Consider the following 18,520-nt stretch of genomic DNA (forward strand, 5'->3'; position numbering starts at 1 on the left):
AATATAAAACAGGCCGCCCATCCAGATTAGCGGAGATTTCAAGGGATTACAGCCAATGGGAGGTGTTCTGTGCAGCTCGTGGGGCAGGGGGGGGGTGGTCCTGGGGGGGGTCTGCTGTTTTAACCCCTCTCCTTCACCCCCTCTCTGTGTTGGGTGTTGATGTGACCCGATATGAATGACCCTCAACTCACCTCGCAGCCCCGGCCCGCGCAGGCCCCACTCTTGGTGGGCTCAGGTAGACTGCCTGTTCATGGCCACCCACCCTGCGTTGCCTTGCTGAGTCCTGGTCGATCCAATTAACCTCACTGGTATCTCACCCTGCATGACACAAGAAAAAAAAAATCTGCACAATCCCAGAATACCCCAGCACTGTGGCACCCGACGGGACCTTCCTGATTTACACGTTTACACAATAACCATGGCAGCGGGCACCAATGCAAGGTGCTATATAAGCTAGCAAGACAGTGGGGGGATTTTATAGATGGTGGACACAAAGGCAAGGTGCTATATAAGCTAGCAAGGCAATGGGGGATTTTATAGATGGTGGGCACAAATGCAAGGTGCTATAAAAGCTAGCAAGGCAGTGAGAACATTTTATAGATGGTGGGCACAAATGCAAGGCACTATATAAGATAGCAAGGCAATGGGGGATTTTATAGATGGTGGGCACAAATGCAAGGTGCTATATAAGCTAGCAAGGCAGTGGGAACATTTTATAGATGGTGGGCACAAATGCAAGGCACTCTATAAGATAGCAAGGCAATGGGGGATTTTATAGATGGTGGGCACAAAGGCAAGGTGCTATATAAGCTAGCAAGGCAGTGTGGAGATTTTATAGATGATAAGCAGGAATGCAAGGCACTATATAAGGTAGATTTAAACAGGACACAGCTCTCCCCATGGGACCCATCGTGTGCCCCCCGTCCCTCTTCATCACTCGAGTCTCCTTGTGCATTAAGTGGCCATTGTTTAAAGTACCATTAACCCCCTGCTAAGGACTTCTGTTCATTAAATCACCCAGGGGTCCATTGGGGGGGGGGGGGGTCTTAATCCAGCCTTGAACATACAGTATGTGCATGATGGGGGAATGAAGCAGCATTGTGAGACGGGCTGGGGTGGGCTTATCTGTTATTTGCTTTGGTTGCTGGTCTCAATGCCAAAGTAGACATTTCAGTAACCACAGGTCCACACTGCCTGATGTTCTGGTGCCAGTCCTACACCTGAGGCAATCCCAGAGGTGCAGGGTGGAAGAAGGAGAAGAAGAGGAACAAGAGAAAGAGGAAGAAGAAGGAAAAGAAGAAGAAGAAAAAGAAGATGGGGAAGAAGAAGAAAAAGAAGAAGAGGAAGAAGAAGAAGAAAAAAAGAAAGAATAAGAAGAGGAAGAAGAAGAAAAAAAAGAAATAGAAAAGGAAGAAGAAAAGGAAGAGGAGGAAGAAGAAGAACAAAAAGAGAAAGAAGAAAAAGAAAAAAGAAGAAGAAGAGGAAGAAGATTAAGAAGAGGAAGAAGAAGATGAAGAAGAGGAATAAGAAGAGGAAAAAGAAGAAGGAGAGAAAGAAGAGGAAGATGAAGAAGAAAATGAAGAAGCAGAGGATAAAGAAGAAATAGAAGAGGAAGATGAAGAGGAAGAAGAAGACTAAAAAAATGAAGAAGATAATGAAGAAGAAAAAGAAGAAATGGATGAAGAAGAAGAAGAAGAAGAAGAAGCTTAGAGATCCATGATGGAGAGGACTGAGCCTGCCTGCGAGGAGTGGCCGGTCATTCCACTGTTTGGCCAGCAGATGGCACCAGTATACATTCCGAAAGCCTCCAAACCAGAGAGGGGAGCCTCTCTGTCACCCGCTCTGCTGCCACTCTTGGGGTCTTAGTTGGAATCCTTAACAAAAAAGCCCACCAAACAAGCGGAGCAGCAGGACCCTTCAGGTTTATGTAAAACACCATGGCTGTTAAAAATAGCCAAAGAAGGCCATAAATAAAGAGCAGGGAAGTTAACAAGATCAGGGATTAACTGTGCTGAGCTGCCAAGGAGTGACGCGAGGTCAGGACACACACGGAAAGTGACAGGGGACATCAGCATGGAGCCTGAGCAGCCAGTAGCAACTTGAAGATGGGCAGACGGTCTACTCAGCTGGCAGCAGCAGAAGAAGAAGCAGCTCTTTTGATATAGCGCCTTTCACCCTGGAGTCTCACCCTAACTTCCAGCTCGGTTACTCTGTTCAGCAGTGGGAGTCGACTTGCATGGTGTCATCAAAGAGTGTCACATAACAGCCTTTAAATCCTCCCCACTCTGTCAATCCTGCTGATCACACCACACGAATGCTCAATCCGGCAACGTAAGGCCTGGCAGTGGATGGGGTGGGGTGGGGGGGGGAGTCAGGTATGGGCACACTGCTGGCAGCCTCAGGGGACTGAAAAGAAGAAACCAGAAAGGTGAGTAGGGGAGGTTGGCATCACGAAGCATAGTGCATTTGGTATCAACATTGTTAGGACCACTATAACAGATCCTGGGCAAGACTCCTTTCTCCTTTCCAAACAGCCTCAGTTCTTGAAGCCCACCAGATTTTTGGAAACATCTCCTTGTGTTGATTAGAATTGCATCAGACAGTATCTGCAGATTTGTCTGCTGGGCATTCCTCTCAGAGGGGCCCACTGAAGACCCCTGAACTCGTTTGTCATGTTCATGAAGCCAGTTTGCTCTGTGACATGGAAGTCTCATTTTGCTTAGGGCAGCTTTCCGCATGCAGATAAAGCCATACCTGTAAGGCGCTATAAAGCCGTAATGAACAGTTGAGCTAACACAATGCTACAATTATGTTGTAGGGATGGTGCGCCATCTGTTGGAATAAGAAATGCAGTGTATGTTATTGGAATGGACGCCTGAGTGAGAGCGTGTTCCGGCTGACACCACAGGCATGGCGCACTGCAGTTCCACTTAGTTGACTTCATTTCCATGAGGTGCCACTCCTATGCTTTGACCTCCCTGGCATGTGGCTGTAGCACTTGGAGTTAAGTGAAGCCCAGGAGGTACCTGGGGACTCTCCAGCGGTCATGTTGATCGTTCTTGTGATTTCAGTCCTCAAAGATGACATTGTCATGAAGCCACAAGAGCGGCCAGCCCAGTATGTGAAGTCCATAGAGGGGCCGGAGGTGGTCTGCAGCTTTAGAGTGGCCAGCAGGGGGAGCTGAGCTCTAGCAGGCCGTGTTAAATGCTAACCGCCTGCTGTTCAGATGCCTGCTCTGATGGGCCCCAACTTCTGGGCCTCTAAGGGGACGGCTCACTATCAGAGTGGGCTGCAAGTGAAAGCCAAGTGGCTCTGGAGGACTGTGTGTCATGGCCTGGTGGTCTTCCAGCGACCCGCGGGGACTGAAGTCCTAATGTGCTGCTAAGCTGAGGTGCTCACATCCTTTTAAGGAACCATGAAGGTGGGGGGGTTGGGGGTGGGGGCGGTCTGACTTCAGATTATTTCTCAGCATTTGCACAAGGATGCCAAGCATTGAGAATTCTGCCCAGGCTACAGCATTGTGGGTGGCATGGGGTTGGCAGAGCCCAGTGTGTCTGTTTTGTCTCTTTGCTCAAGCGAGCTGGGAAGCACTGGCTTCTCCAGTCTCACATCCATATTTAGGCGTTGGCAGACGAGTCCCACCCAGGCTTGTTCAGTCCCACTTATGTTGTCATGGGACCCCCCTTTGACGCTGAGCCGAAGGGTGGCCCCCAGTGGACTCAAGGGTCAGGGACCTGCACTGTAGAATGGCCAAAAATTAAAATCCCTTCTTTAGTCAGATGTAAATCTGAAGAAGGCATGTGGAGTGGGGGGGGGTGTGGGAGGTAAGGGGGGCCGGACAGCATTCAGACACGGTGGGCCTACAGATGGAGAGAAAAACAGTCTGGAAAAGAAAAAAAAAAAGAAATTCGAAGGCGACAGTGAAGGGGGAGGGGTGAGCGGGAGCAGGGGGAGGTCCCACAGCAGTCAGCCAATCACAGGAGGCGAGCGCCCTCCGGACCCAGGGGCGTAGCGGCTTCTCGCAACTCTGCCCGCATACTTTGCCGCTTGAGTCAGCTGGTGACGTTCCACAGGCCAAGGGGAGCCCAGGCGCTCGGACCCTCAAGACTGGACTCCTTCCAAGGAGGGCTGCCCAGCCACTGGCTCTTGGACTTTTCGGAAGATGCCACACACTGGCGACTGGGAAAGGAACTGAGTGGGGACAAAAAAGAAAGAAGAAAAAATAAAGCGAGGAAGACGAGGGGCCGATAGAAGAGACCATGAAGGCGCTACCCAAGAACTCGGGGCGCACTGACCAGATGCTGGGCGCCATGGCGGACATCCTCAGCTCCTTTGCGCTGCCCGGTCAGCAGTGGGTAAGTGGATGGATACGGCGATGCAGACTCCCCCATTGGAGGCCAGCATTAGACAGCATCCACCTGGGCAAATGGGATGGCACTTCACACTGGTAGTAGTGGCTGCTCTGTTCCTTATTTGTCATAAGGTGCCCAAAGTGCATGGCAACAGGCAGCACATCCTAGGTTGGGGTGACTGGTGAAAGAGTAGATGTCAACCAGACCTCCTTTGCCTGTCTTAGATTGTACCACACTCTGGTAAAGTGAACGAGGGCACACTGCAATTAAAAATGGGCAAAAAATTAGCTTACCCAGTGTAGGGCATTACCATGTTTTAAATCAAGCTCCATATAGCGCCTTTCACAGTCAGAGCTTTACAGTGCCATCTGGTCACAGATTATTGGAATAAGGGGACTCAAAAAATGCCAGCAGTGAAAGCTGAGGAGAATATGCCCAGACAAAGGGCAGTACATGGGAGATGCTGAGGTAAGGTGGCACAGAAAGAAAGTGGTCACCAGCCGGGGGGGGGGGGGGGGGGGGGCGACACTGGGGTACAGAACACATCTTTGTGCAGAAATGATAAGTCGATGAAGTGAACGCCATGACCAGGTTGCCAAGGGCAGCCTATGGTATGGGCAATTTTGTGTACTTGTTTTATCATGTAATGTTGGGAGGAGATATCAGTGCCCCCTAATTGGCACCTTATTGGCAAATTGGGGGGTTTAACTAGTGTGACAAGAGCTCGTGCTCAGGTAGAGTGGAATAGTTGGCATATTTCAGTGGTGGGTGAATAAGAACAGAGGACTGACTTTATATAGCGCCTTACCAATTGTACCTTATATGTGTGGGATGGTTGGCATTGGCTTGTTAGGTGGCCTGCGCTAGAACTTACCTGGTGCTACCAGTGGGTATTGGACTAATGACCCTGAATTTGACCATCTGTATATAGCACCTTACCAACTGTGCCCTGTGTGTTTAGGACGGTTGGCATTGGCTTGTGAGGTGACCTACTCAAGATCACATGTAGAGTCAGCAGTGGGAACTAAACCTGTGCCCCAGTGCTTTATAGCACCTTTCCGAGTGCACCACATCCCAAGGACTTTACAGACTGAACTTGATGCCGTAGGAGTTAATAAAGCGCCTTTCCACAGTGAGAGTGACATGTCACACTTGAATTTATGGCACCTCCAAGGGTGGAAATGGCACTTGTGACTTTTTGCTTACTTTATATAGCGCCTTTCCATTTTGTGTGTTCCATGAATAGGACAGTAGGCGGTTTGTGAGGTGACCAGCTGACGGTCTTACATGGTGTCAGTAGTGGGAACTGAACCCGAGACCCTAAATGTGACCCTCTTTATATAGCGCCTTAGCGATTGTGCCTTACATGTGCAGGACAATTGTCACTGGCTTTAGAGATGATCTGCTCAAGATCACAGCTGGAGTCACTAGTGGCCCTGTGTTTTGTCATCCTTATTTCCTAGTGAGTCACATCCCAAGGACTTTGACAGGTGGGCTTCCCTTCCTTATAGACTGAACTTGATGCCTTAGGAGTAAATAAAGCGCCTTTCTGTAGTGAGTGACATTTCAAACCTGATTTACAGCTATAGCGCCTCCCTGGGTGGAATCTGATCTTGTGACTTTTTGTTGGATTCCATATAGCACCTTTCCTAGTGATCACCATTTGTTTCTTCCCAAGAGAGTCAATGCAATTGCCTTGTGCTTTAACATGAAGGGACTTGGCCACTAGGGGGGGTCACACCAGCCAGCACAAGGACAGGGCGACATGAGGAGTGTAACACATATGGTCCACTAGGTGGCGCCTGTTTCTTTAATTCATCCATTCATCCATTTTCCAACCCGCTGAATCCTAACACGGCGTCATGGGGGTCTGCTGGAGCCAATCCTAGCCAACACAGGGCACAAGGCAGGAACCAATCCCAGGCAGGGTGCCAACCCACTGCAGGACACACACAAACACACCCACACACCAAGCACACACTAGGGCCAATTTAGAATCACCAGTCCACCTAACTTGCATGTCTTTGGACTGTGGGAGGAAACGCACGCAGACACGGGGAAAACATGCAAACTCCACGCAGGGAGGACCCGGAAAGCGAACTCAGGTCTGGTCTGTTTCTTTAATTCTTATCATTCTTACCCATATAGAACTGTTAGACTGGCAGCAGTGGGAACAGATTATATTAAAAGGGGGTTTACTTGTTATCGAAGTGAGAGGTGGGCACAGCTTGACACCGTCCAGTCAGAAGTCCTCCAAAAAACCACATTAAGGCAGTTTGACTGTCAGGCACGAACCAACCCTGGACGGGGTGCCCTTTCATCACAGAGCCCACTCATGGCCAATGCAGGCCCATAAATCTGAGTACATGGAGAAAAGCAGGAGCACGGGAAGAACATGCAGACTCCACACAGACAGAAACAGGGCATGGGATTCGAACCTTGGACCTCAGTGGCCTCCAAAAATCTCTCTTCATTTGATACCTTGTGGCCACCCTCGGTATCATCTTTCATTAGGCTAGCTGGTGATATACTGTACAGTTGGGTGGCATGTTCTGCCAGGGCGTTCTTGGCACCCTCTGTGGGGTGCAGGTTTTCATTGGCAGCCCAGAGACATGCAGCCATACAATCCATTCCCACTGCTTACTTACCAGCCTCCCAACTCCTTATGAGCTGAATTAACAAAACAGGCGCCACCTAGTGGGCTACATGTGTTGCACTTCTCAAGCCACCTGGTCCCTGCGCTCGCTCTTGTAGTTCCCTTGTGGCCAAATCCCTGCCAGTCTAAATCAAAAGGAGGCAGCACTGACACCCTGGGGAGGAAACAAATGATGCTCACCAGGAAAGGCGCTATATAAAATAAAGGCAAACATCACAAGTTTCATTTCTGCCAACAGAGGCGCGACACCTGTACGTCAAGTTAGAATGGCAGTCTATAAACTGGCATCCCGTCCAGGGTGGGGTCAGTAGTATTGAGGTGCATTTAGTGCAAGGCAAGGGGCGCTACTGCACCCCACTCTTTTCACCCGACGACTGAATCAGTTCGTAAATCAGATTTAATAATACAGTGCCAGCTTTACCCTGATGCCCGCTCTGGATGCTGTTCATAGCTGTTGGTACTATGGGCACCTGGGGGGGGGGGGTCACACAGCGTGATCGTGTCATAGTGTATTAAAGCAGGCTGAGGACGTACGAAGGCGCTATATAAAATAAAGTTTGATTGACCACTTCCAAAAGTGGAGTCTAGCGAGTCCTGTCGCCATTTTAAACTAAGGCGCTATAATTGGGTACATTGCCAGAGCGACATTTAAGCACGGCCAGATCTGGGAGTTTTCTCTTGACTTCTTGCCTTCAAGGGGTTAAATAAAAACTTTTTCGGGCTCCCCGAGCGAGACGTCAGCCCAACTAGCAGGTAGAACAAACATCCCAGAGGGTCGCGCGCGGCGTTGGGGTCGCAGGGAGTTTCAGTCGATAGTTAAAAATATCCGCGGAGACGAAGAATGCGGGAAGGCGCACAATTCCCGCACTGAAATTCGATGCCTGGGAATGGCGACGGTGTGGCACGGAGGAGCAGCAGCTGCTTTCGATTTGACGGGCGCAGCTGCTCAGCGGTGTGGACCCCCGATCGGCGCACTAGCCCAGCAGATGGGCTCCACATGCTGGGCTGACTTGACGCTGAGCTTCTCTGGGAAGGCTGATACTGTCGGGGGTCCCGGAGCCCAAGCACTTGGAGGGGCTTCCCTGCGGCGCGCGTTCACGAGCTGGCGCCGTGCATGGAGAGTGAATGGGAGGCTTAAAGGGGGCTTGAAGGGGCCAGGGGTGAGGACAGAGACCCACACTGATTTTCAGATCTCTACACGGGTGACCTTATCCTGTTATATAGCGCCTTTCAGGGATTAGCATCCCTCAGAGGATTATCTCAGCAGTTTGAATGCTTGGTGGGCTTAAGCTCACTTTATATAGCGCCTTTCAGGGGCTAACACCCTTGGAAGGCACTTGACGGGAACATTTCAATCCTTCGAACACTTGAGGGGTTACACAGGATCATATAGGACCTTGTCCCGTTATATAGCGCCTTTCAGTGGTTAACCCCCCCCCACACACACACACCTCCAATGTGTCTGACAGTGCTGCGAGCACTTGGGGGGTCTCACAGGACCTTGTCATGTTATATATCCATCCATCCATCCATTATTCAACCCGCTATATCCTAATTACAGGGTCACGGGGGTCTGCTGGAGCCAATCCCAGCCAACACAGGGCACAAGGCAGGAACAAACCCCAGGCAGGGCACCAACCCACCGTAGAACTATTATATAGTGCCTTTCATCTATCTATCTATCTATCTATCTATCTATCTATCTATCTATCTATCTATCTATCTATCTATCTATTATATAGTCAGTCAGTCATTCTCCAATCCGCTATATCCTAACACAGGGTCACGGGGGTCTGCTGGAGCCAATCCCAGCCAACACAGGGCGCAAGGCAGGAACCAATCCCGGGCAGGGTGCCACACACACCTAGCACACACTAGGGACAATTTAGGATCGCCAATGCACCTAACCTGCATGTCTTTGGACTGTGGGAGGAAACGTTGAGCGTGTGTGTGAGACACTCTGTGGACGATTCACCAATCAGAACATACTCATCTCAATAGAGCCCGCCCACTCAGCTCTGATGAGTGATTCTGACAGTTTTCATTTCATTGTGCATTTCATGCTGCACAGGAGTCACTGAAATAAGTAAAGAAAGAAACAACTGACAGAAGTATGTCATCCATCCATCCATTATCCAACCCGCTATATCCTAACTACAGGGTCACGGGGGTCTGCTGGAGCCATTCCCAGCCAACACAGGGCGCAAGGCAGGAACAAACCCTGGGCAGGGTGCCAGTCAACCGCAAGTTATGTAATATAGCGCCTTTCAATTGTTAACCTTACCCCTTTAATGCGTCTGACAGTACTGTGAACACTTGGGGGGTCACACAGCACCTTGTCCCGTTATATAGCGCCTTCCAATGGTTATCCCCCCCACCCCCAATGTGTCTGACAGTATTGTGAGCATTTGGGGGTCTCACAGGGTTACACAGGCCATTTGTCATTTTATATAGCGCCTTTCACTTGTTAACACCCAAGGTGATTGATGGAGTATTTTAGCACTGTCAGCACCTGGGGGGTCACACAGAGTGATGGTGTATTAATGCATGCTGGATTGCTGGTCTTGTTTGTTATATAGCGCCTTTCAGTGGTTAAATTCCCCTAAATGTGTCTGACAGGAATATTTTCGTACTGTGAGCACCTGAGCCTATAGGAGCGATTAAACTGCTTTCCTTATAGTGTTATATAGCGCCTTTCAGCTATTAATGCCCAATGAGCTTAACAGAAAAAATGTCAGCACTGCCAGCACTTGATGGGGTCACACCAGGTGATTCAGCTGCTACAGCGTGTTATATAGCGCCTTTCGTTGATCACACAAGTTATTTGACAGGAGTGTTTCAGTACTGTGAACACTTGGGGCGGGGGGTCACATAGGACCTTGTCATGCTGTATTGCACCTTTCAGTTGTTAACACTCCTGGTGTTTGACCAGAATATCATAGCACTGTGAGCACCTGGGGGGGGGGTCACACAGAGTGATTGTGTATTAACACATCCCGGATCGCTAATCTCTGTGATTTGATATAGCGCCTTTCAGTGGTTAACACCTTTCCAAATCACTTGAGAGGTTTATGTCAGTACTTTGAACACTTGGGGGCGCACTGATTGATTGTGCACTAAAGCCCACTGAACTGCTAATCGTCTTGTTTTATATAGCGCCTTACAGTGGCCAACACCCTCCTGAAGTACTGGGCAGGAATACTCTGAGCACAGGGGGAGAGAGCTGCTGACTTTATTGTCTTATATAGCGCCTTTCAGTGGTTAGCCCCGCCCCCCACGTGTCTGATAGGAGTTACTTCAGTACTGTGAGCACCTGAGCTCACACAGTGTGACTGAGCTGCTGATCTTATTATGTTATACTAGACAAAGAGTCCGTTTCGACAACGTAAGATGAAACGGGCACGAGTGGAATAGTAATAAATATAAGCACCACAAACCTGATATCGGTGTATTGAATAAATGCGTAATTGAATCAGAATGCGTAATTAGGCCTCGAGCTGTAGTCGAACTCGCCTTTCAGGCCTCTAGAGCTTTAATCGAAGTCGCCTTTCTCTTTGAATTTTCGCGGCCGTAAATCCGCCGCCTGCCGCGATGTCAGTCTCGTAAGGTTTTTCGGGCAGCTGCGCAGAAGGCGACTGCGCATTCGGCTTCGGACGGACGTGAGTGAGTGAGGAGGCTGGCGAATTATGTATTAAGATAGCGCCTTTCATTTGTTAATGCTCAAGGTGTTTGACAGTACAAATGTAATTACAGCCAGCACTGGGGGGGTGGTCACACAGGGCGATTCAGGTGGTACAGCAGGTTATATAGCGCATTTTAACAGGTTATATAGCACCTTTTACATATTATATAGCGCCTTTAACATGTTATATAGCGCGTTTTAACAGGTTATATAGCGCCTTTTAACAGGTTATATAGCACCTTTTAATATATTATATATCTGCTTTCATTTGTTAATGCTCAAGGTGTTTGACAGTACAAATGTAATTACAGCCAGCACTTGGGGGGGGGGGGGGTCACACAGGGCGATTCAGGTGGTACAGCAGGTTATATAGCGCATTTTAACAGGTTATATAGCCCTTTTACATATTATATAGCGCCTTTAACATGTTATATAGTGCGTTTTAACAGGTTATATAGCGCCTTTTAACAGGTTATATAGCGCCTTTTAATATATTATATATCTGCTTTCATTTGTTAATGCTCAAGGTGTTTGACAGTACAAATGTAATTACAGCCAGCACTGGGGTGGGGGGGTGGTCACACAGGGCGATTCAGGTGGTACAGCAGGTTATATAGCGCATTTTAACAGGTTATATAGCACCTTTTACATATTATATAGCGCCTTTAACATGTTATATAGCGCGTTTTAACAGGTTATATAGCGCCTTTTAACAGGTTATATAGCACCTTTTAATATATTATATATCTGCTTTCATTTGTTAATGCTCAAGGTGTTTGACAGTACAAATGTAATTACAGCCAGCACTTGGGGGGGGGGGGGGGTCACACAGGGCGATTCAGGTGGTACAGCAGGTTATATAGCGCATTTTAACAGGTTATATAGCCCTTTTACATATTATATAGCGCCTTTAACATGTTATATAGCGTGTTTTAACAGGTCATATAGCGCCTTTTAACAGGTTATATAGCACCTTTTACATATTATATAGCACCTTTCATTTGTTAATGCTCAAGGTGTTTAACAGTAGAAAAGTAAGTGCAGCCAGCACTGGGGGGGGGGGTCACACAGGGCGATTCAGGTGCTACATGTTATATAGTGCCTTTTACATGTTATATAGCATCTTTCTGTTGTTAATGCTCAAGATAATTGACAGAAATATTTCAGCAATGCCAGCACTTGAGTGGTTGAGCTGCTGACCTTGTCATGTTATATAGTGCCTTTCAGTGATCAACACCCTTGCAAGTTACACAACAGGAATGTTTCAATACTGTGAGTATTTGAGGGGTCAGACGGAGGGATTGGACTGCTGAGCATGTCATACTTTATAGCGCCTTTCAATTGTTTGCACTCAAGGGGTCTGGTGGGAATATTTCGGCAGTTTGAACGCCCGAGTGTCACACAGAGTGATGCCGAAGCACTTTGAAGCCCTCCGTTTTTTGTCTCAGTGATCAGCGCCTTCTAAGGTGACAGACAGAGGTACTTCAGTTCTGTGAGGACTTGTGGGTGACACAAAGTGACTGAAATGCTGACCTTGTCATGTTGTATAGCGCCTTACCTTTGACTCCTCATCATTCCAAGTGGTCCGCAGGTGAAGTGGCAGTTGTGCTAGTCATGTTATATAGCACCTTTCATTTTACACAAATATGCTTATAGTATCCTTATTTGTATGTCATGAGCACTGGCGCTGTACTGACTTACTTGAGGACGCAGAGGGTGACTGAAATTGTCATTTTATATAGCGCCTTTCTATTGTTTACGTCACCATGTGCCATAAATGTCTACAACGTGACTCAGGGTCACACTGGTCACCATGTTGTAAGTGTAGGTGACTCTGTCAATTAGATATAGCGCCTTTCAATAGGGGACACGACTCCAAGGGTGTCACCCTCTTGATTTCAAAGACTCACTCAGGGTCACACTAGGACTGATGAAATGGCCACATCACGATACATCGGCCACTAGGGGGGGGCCTCACTGCTGCACGATGTTGACCTAAAAGAGCTCAGGACTCAACACTGGGATTTTCGGGGGTCCAAACAAACCTATAAAATATTTTTTTGCTGGGAATCTGTCTCTTTAAAAACAAGCCCTTATGCGGCCAGCCCCCTCTCTCTCTCTCGCGCGCGCGCATGTGTGTGTCTCTCTCTGTCGCGCGTGCTCGCGCGCGTGTGTGTCTCTTTCCGGCGCGTGTCTCTCTCTCGCGGGCGCGAGCACGTGTGTGTGTGTGTGTCTCTGCTCGCTGCACAGGGAGAGACTGAACACGTGCGGAAATCATCGGCGCGCACAAACCTAAAGGGAACCTGGCTTGTTCGTATACCGAGTGTGTGATCGTGAACAGATGCAAAAGTGTGGTGAACTTCTTTGGTCGTAACCCGATTTGTACGTGGTCCGTGGTCAGTGGTTCCACTGGTCACCACTGATCCCTGTAAGTCTTTCTTTGCTACGTCTCCCACTGCAGCTGACATTGTAAAGATAAAGATTGCGTAATATCATCAATACCTTTGAGGCTATATGGGTGATTGAAAGGCGCTATATAGAATTGGCATACCCTACCAGCGACCCCCCCCCATGTGACCCCCTTCGCACCTTCTATTTTTTATTATATAGAAACATTGAAGCCACTGTGAAGCCATTATGTCACACTGAGATTGTGTCGATGGCTGAAAGGCGCTATATAGAATCAGCAATGTTGGGGGGGGCGTCTCCACTACTGGGACACAGTTGAGCCAAACCACTTGCTTAGGTGAAGCAAAAACCCAAACATATAAACCCATAAATGTCTTTAAGGTTCACCTGTGGTTTGAAAGGCGCTATATACTGTAGATAAGCAGTGGTCAGGTGGTCCCCCTTTGCCAGGGACCGCCTAGGTGACCTTAAGTGGTCTCCTTTTCCCTGGTAATTCTCATTTTACAGAAATTACTGGAATGTAAACCCACAAAGTTTCTCATTCTGGGGGCTGAAAGGCGCTATATAAACACGCCAGTCCCCGCCACAGACTCCCCGTGTGACCCTGCCAGTCATGTGCACGGCTCAATCCGGTTCAAGATAGATGTATCGAGGCACTGCTTGTGTGACTTTTAGAAAGGCGCTATATATAAAGTGAAGTCTGTAACTCTTTGTCATTTTGACCCCTCTGGTCCTCGGTATTAGGCTTGGAGTTTTGTCCCCTCAGCAGTGTGGGAAAGTGACAGGCTGGCCTTTTCCTTTGTGTTGGCATCGAGTCGAAGCCGCGGTGAGGCGCATCTCGGTGGGCGGGGCCGTGTCCCCATGGTGGTCCTGGCTATCTTTAGAGTAAGCCCACTGCCTGTAAGTGACTGAAAACCCACTTCCTTCTGTCTGCTGTGCTGTCACCAAACTGAGGGCAGCTCGGCCATTGTGGTCACAGCACCTGGTTTATATAGTGCCTTACACATTGGACCACTCCACTCACAGCCCATGGGGGGCACATTTGAGCTCCTACACTGACCAAAGACTCACATTACTGACTGTCCTGGTAGGTGTCACCCCCTTCTGGTGGGGCTGACAGGATGCATGGCTGACCTTCATCTGGATGTCACCAGGACAAGAGGCCAGCATGGCTAGTGGGCAGGACTGGTCAAAGTGTTCACCCACCTTGGGATTTCCCACAGATTCTGGCCAACACTCCATCAGGGGAGCCTCTCCAATGTCCTGGCCAGCAGGAAAATCTCCAGTCTGACTGAGGTGTAGCAGGTCGACATGGGCATCACTGGGCATGAGGAGGTCCTGGGCATCGTCTCAGAGGAGAATGGCCACTGGTGTCTCATCACCACCGAGATGTTGACATATGCAAACTTCATTTAATTTATGAGGCCAGTGTGCCATGTAAGTGACATCAGGGGACAGGCGGCCCGAAGAATACAGCAGCTTGAGTTAAGTTCCTATCAAGAACAGCAGGTGGCAGCAAAGCCCCCAATGAGGAGCCCTCATAAGGAGCTGCCTAAGATGTGACATCATGGGACATGAGCTTGGTGGCTTGCCCCCTTGTCATTTTTGCCTTTACACACTCATCACTTCTCGGGTGCTCAGGGTTTCCACTTTATTTTGTTGACCTCACCCAGGACCACCATGGTCCATGCCGTATACTCATCCTACACTGCTGCTGATTCCTCTGTCTTGTCTTCTTATGTTCTGCCACCTTCCCATATGAAATTGCACCCTAAACCTGTGTCTTCTGAAATGGGGGTCTCCTTTCCGATGCCAGGACCACCATACAGCCCCAAACATTCTGTTTCTTGTACTTCAGCCCAATGCTGACTGGGACCTGTTGGTTCAAACTGGGAGCACCTGAAGGTGACAGGGTAAGGACCCCTCTAGTCATGTCAGAAAGGCACTGCAGCCACCCCCAAATCCCACCCCAAACGCTTAGGCCCAGACAGGGACTTGGAGGGTATCGAGTCTCTGTGGAATTGCTGAAGACCCCCTCCAGAGGTGATAATGGGCATGGGGCCTGCTGGTGGAACCTCAAAGTCGAGTTGTCCTGCAATGGACTGGCACCCCCTTCAGGCCTTGTTGCTGCCTTTCTTCCAGCACCACCCAGAGACAGCTCAGGCCTGTGAACCTCAGGGGGTCCTCTAGGAGTTAAGTGACCAAAGGCCTCTGCCAAGCATGCCAAGTTGTCTGCCAAGGCTCAGAGGTTATTTAGTTTTGGGCACCTGAGGGTGGCAGTGCCCCATCCTGTTGACCTCTGACACACACGCTGGGGTGTCTCAGAGTAGAATGTGCATAGGAGGGGGAGACCTTTGTGCCCCACAGGGTCTTGTGCATCAGTGTATCATGAGTGTGAGAGGGACCACCGAATGAGTAATGTGGCAGCAGTCCACTGGGCGTGATAAAGTCCTTTTAAATTCAGCTGACGTCCCCATTCCCATCATCACTAACCACAGCCATCAGGGCCTCTGGCACAAGCGGCTGAGGTGACAGGCCTAATGCCATACTAGAGAGCCTGCTGTGCCACCTGCTGCTAGTGAGAGGGACCCTCAGCCTCTCAAAGGCGCCACATGGAACACTGGAAACCATAAAGGGTCACAACCGTCCACCATGTGGGTAGACAGGCAAGTCTGGTCAGCTCTGCTTGGGCCCTGAGACCCTCACTAGGTGGCAGTCAAATGATGGGATGTGAAGTGACATTGTGAGGAGTGACATGATGTCAGATGAAGTGAAGTGGAATAAAGTGACTTGAAGTTTTGTGATGTAATCTGAGGTGACCTGAAGTGACGCAAAGAAAATTAACATGAAATGAGGTGACATAAAGTGACATGACAGAATGTGATCAATGAAGTGGCTTGACGTGAAGTGATGTGAGGTGACATGAAGACATGTGCTATGAAGTGAAGTGACATCGTGGGATTTGAAATAAAGTGAAGTGAAGAGAGGTGACATGATGTGACGCAATGTCATTTGAAGTGAAGGGGAGTAAAGTGACTTCAAGTTTAGGGATTTGAGGTGACAGGAAGTGATATGAAGTGACATTAAATGAAGCAATGTAACATGAAGTGACGTGATGTGAATTAACATGAACTGAGGTGACATGAAGTGTCATGACATAATGTGATATGACGTTTGGTCACGATATCAGGCCAGATGGAGGTGAGGTGACAGGACGTGAGACGATGTGACATGAAATCTGCGGATGAGATGTGACGTGAGATTGTGGGATGTGAACTAGAGTGACATGATGTCCTGTGACGTCAGTTAAAGTTGCAGGACGTTAAGTGAAATGAGAGGTGACACAACGTGAAGTGAAGTTATAGGAAGTGACGTGATATGAATTAACATGAAATGAGATGACATAATTTAATGTCATATGAAGTTTCATCATGTGAGCAAAGGTAAAATTAAGTAGCATGATATGAAGTGACATGAAGTCATCTGAAATGATGGGCAGTGAGGTGACATGAAGGATAGCGATGCAATATAAAGTTTAGTTATGTGACCTGAGGTGACATAGTGTGATATGTAGTGAAGTCAAGAGAGGTGACAAGAGTGACATGATGTGATGTGAAATGAAGTGACACTGTCTAAGGTGTAGTGACGCAATTTAAAGTCATATGATAGGAAGTGAAGTCAAAGCATGGCAGGTAACAACAAGTGACATGAAGTCAAGTGCAATGACAGGAGGTGACGTGACTTGAAATGATGTGAAGTGACAAGATGTAATGTGGTGACAGGACATGAAGTGGACTCATGAAATTTGAACTTAGGTGACAAGAAGTGAAGTGACGTGTTATGAGGTGACATGACCGACCATGATGATGAAGTGCAGCAAATGTGATTTGATGTAAGGACAAGTGGCACGATGTGAGGTGACGTGACATCACAAGTGGCACGACTTGATATGGCCGCTCCAATTGTAGCGGGTGGCAAGTTTAACCTTGAGGGCCATTTTCAAGAATGTCACTGTGTTCACATTAGCATCAAAGGCGCTATATAATACACTCACTCCAAACTCAGGTGCACAGCAGTGCTTTAACTGGTGTGTCCTCCTGTAGGTGGCGCTCTGACACACCCCCAGGGTGACACAGTAGAGTGGCATTGCCCCCTGCTGGCATTGTCCCCTGTCACTAACCCTCTCATTTGCCCTTCCATTGACAGCTGTCTGAGGTGGCCGTGGAGGACTCAGAACTGACCGAGACGTCTTCCAGTCTGGAGAGTGGCCAACATTCGGAGCACTGGGACCTGTCGCAAGTTCTCCTCAATTCCTCCGGGGGCTTCACCAGAGTGGAGGGGCTCATGCTGCCCCAGGAAGGTAGGATGCCGAAATTGTGTGACTGTCCTCTCTGGACGGCTGCAATGAGTGACTGTGCTCTGCTGCCTCCATTTATTTTACCACCCTGCTGTCAGTCGTACTTGTTGTAAAGCTCATATTCCGGAGCCTTCTTACGGTGAAAGGCGCTACATGACTTTGTGCTCGAGCCTTGGGTGTCATCCGTGTTGCTCTGGCGTCTTCTACCTGTTTGCGTCAAAGTTTCCTCAAGCTGTCCAAAGAGGTGCCGTTAGAGTGGCAGGTGACCGAGAATCACCCTGTTGGCCAAGGTGGGCTCTGCTCTTGCCCCCTCTGTTTGCCCGCTCAGGCTTCACTTATTTTGAACTCCTGGAAAAAATCATAGAGACTGGCACACCAACTTAGTGAGCTGAAAGCTCGCCAACAGCTGAGGAGTGCCAGTCAGCAGACCTCCAGAGCACCACCAGTACACCAGTAGTTCATTAGTGCACCCCCCACTCCCCGCACCAGGTGGCAGGGAACTCAATGCCCTGATGATGAGCACAGCTACTGCATTGTCCTGCCACCAGGGTGCACCAGTCAGCTCAAAGCCTGGTATCTCTGCTAGGCAATGGCCATTCGTTAGGGGGGGGGTCCTTCCTATTGCGTTACAGGGTCACTTATTTCCGATGGCATGCCTAGTATGCTCACCCAGGGCAGACATGGGCCTGGCCTCTGGGCAAATTGGCACCTGTGGTGCAGCTGCCCAGTGATAGGCTGCTGGCTCACCCAACTAAGTCTACTGGCGCCCCCTAGTGTCTGTCTGAATTAAAGAAAAGACAAACTGGAACTTACAGTTGTTGAGCTGAAAGGCCACCAGTATGGAGAGTGTTATTCATAGTGGGCACTTTCTGGGGGCATTGTGGGGGCTGGGCTGCCCCTCTTTCACAGTTGGCATTGTTTGGCCGGCAGGCCAGTGATGAGTGCCTTGTTGTTTTCCAGCACTCGTTGTTCTTGGCACAGTTTCTTACTTCCAGCTGGTGACCGCTCAAGCAAGTCCAGTGACTCACCACGTCACATGCCCAGGACAGAGCGTGTGTGTGTGT

General features: G+C 49.0%; 1 protein-coding gene across 1 annotated transcript in view; it reads left to right on the plus strand.

The window, feature by feature from the left end:
- Positions 1–4,056: 4,056 nt before the first annotated feature.
- arhgef25b (Rho guanine nucleotide exchange factor (GEF) 25b) overlaps positions 4,057–18,520 on the plus strand; it is a 66,008-nt gene continuing 51,544 nt past the window's right edge. The window contains exons 1-2 of the mRNA XM_028798659.2: positions 4,057–4,355; positions 17,306–17,459. Coding sequence (XP_028654492.1) covers positions 4,260–4,355; positions 17,306–17,459 — 250 coding nt within the window. The 5' untranslated portion in view covers positions 4,057–4,259. The remainder of the gene's footprint in view (positions 4,356–17,305; positions 17,460–18,520) is intronic.

This window comes from Erpetoichthys calabaricus, chromosome 3, assembly GCF_900747795.2.
Source record: "Erpetoichthys calabaricus chromosome 3, fErpCal1.3, whole genome shotgun sequence".
Taxonomy (NCBI): domain Eukaryota; kingdom Metazoa; phylum Chordata; class Cladistia; order Polypteriformes; family Polypteridae; genus Erpetoichthys; species Erpetoichthys calabaricus.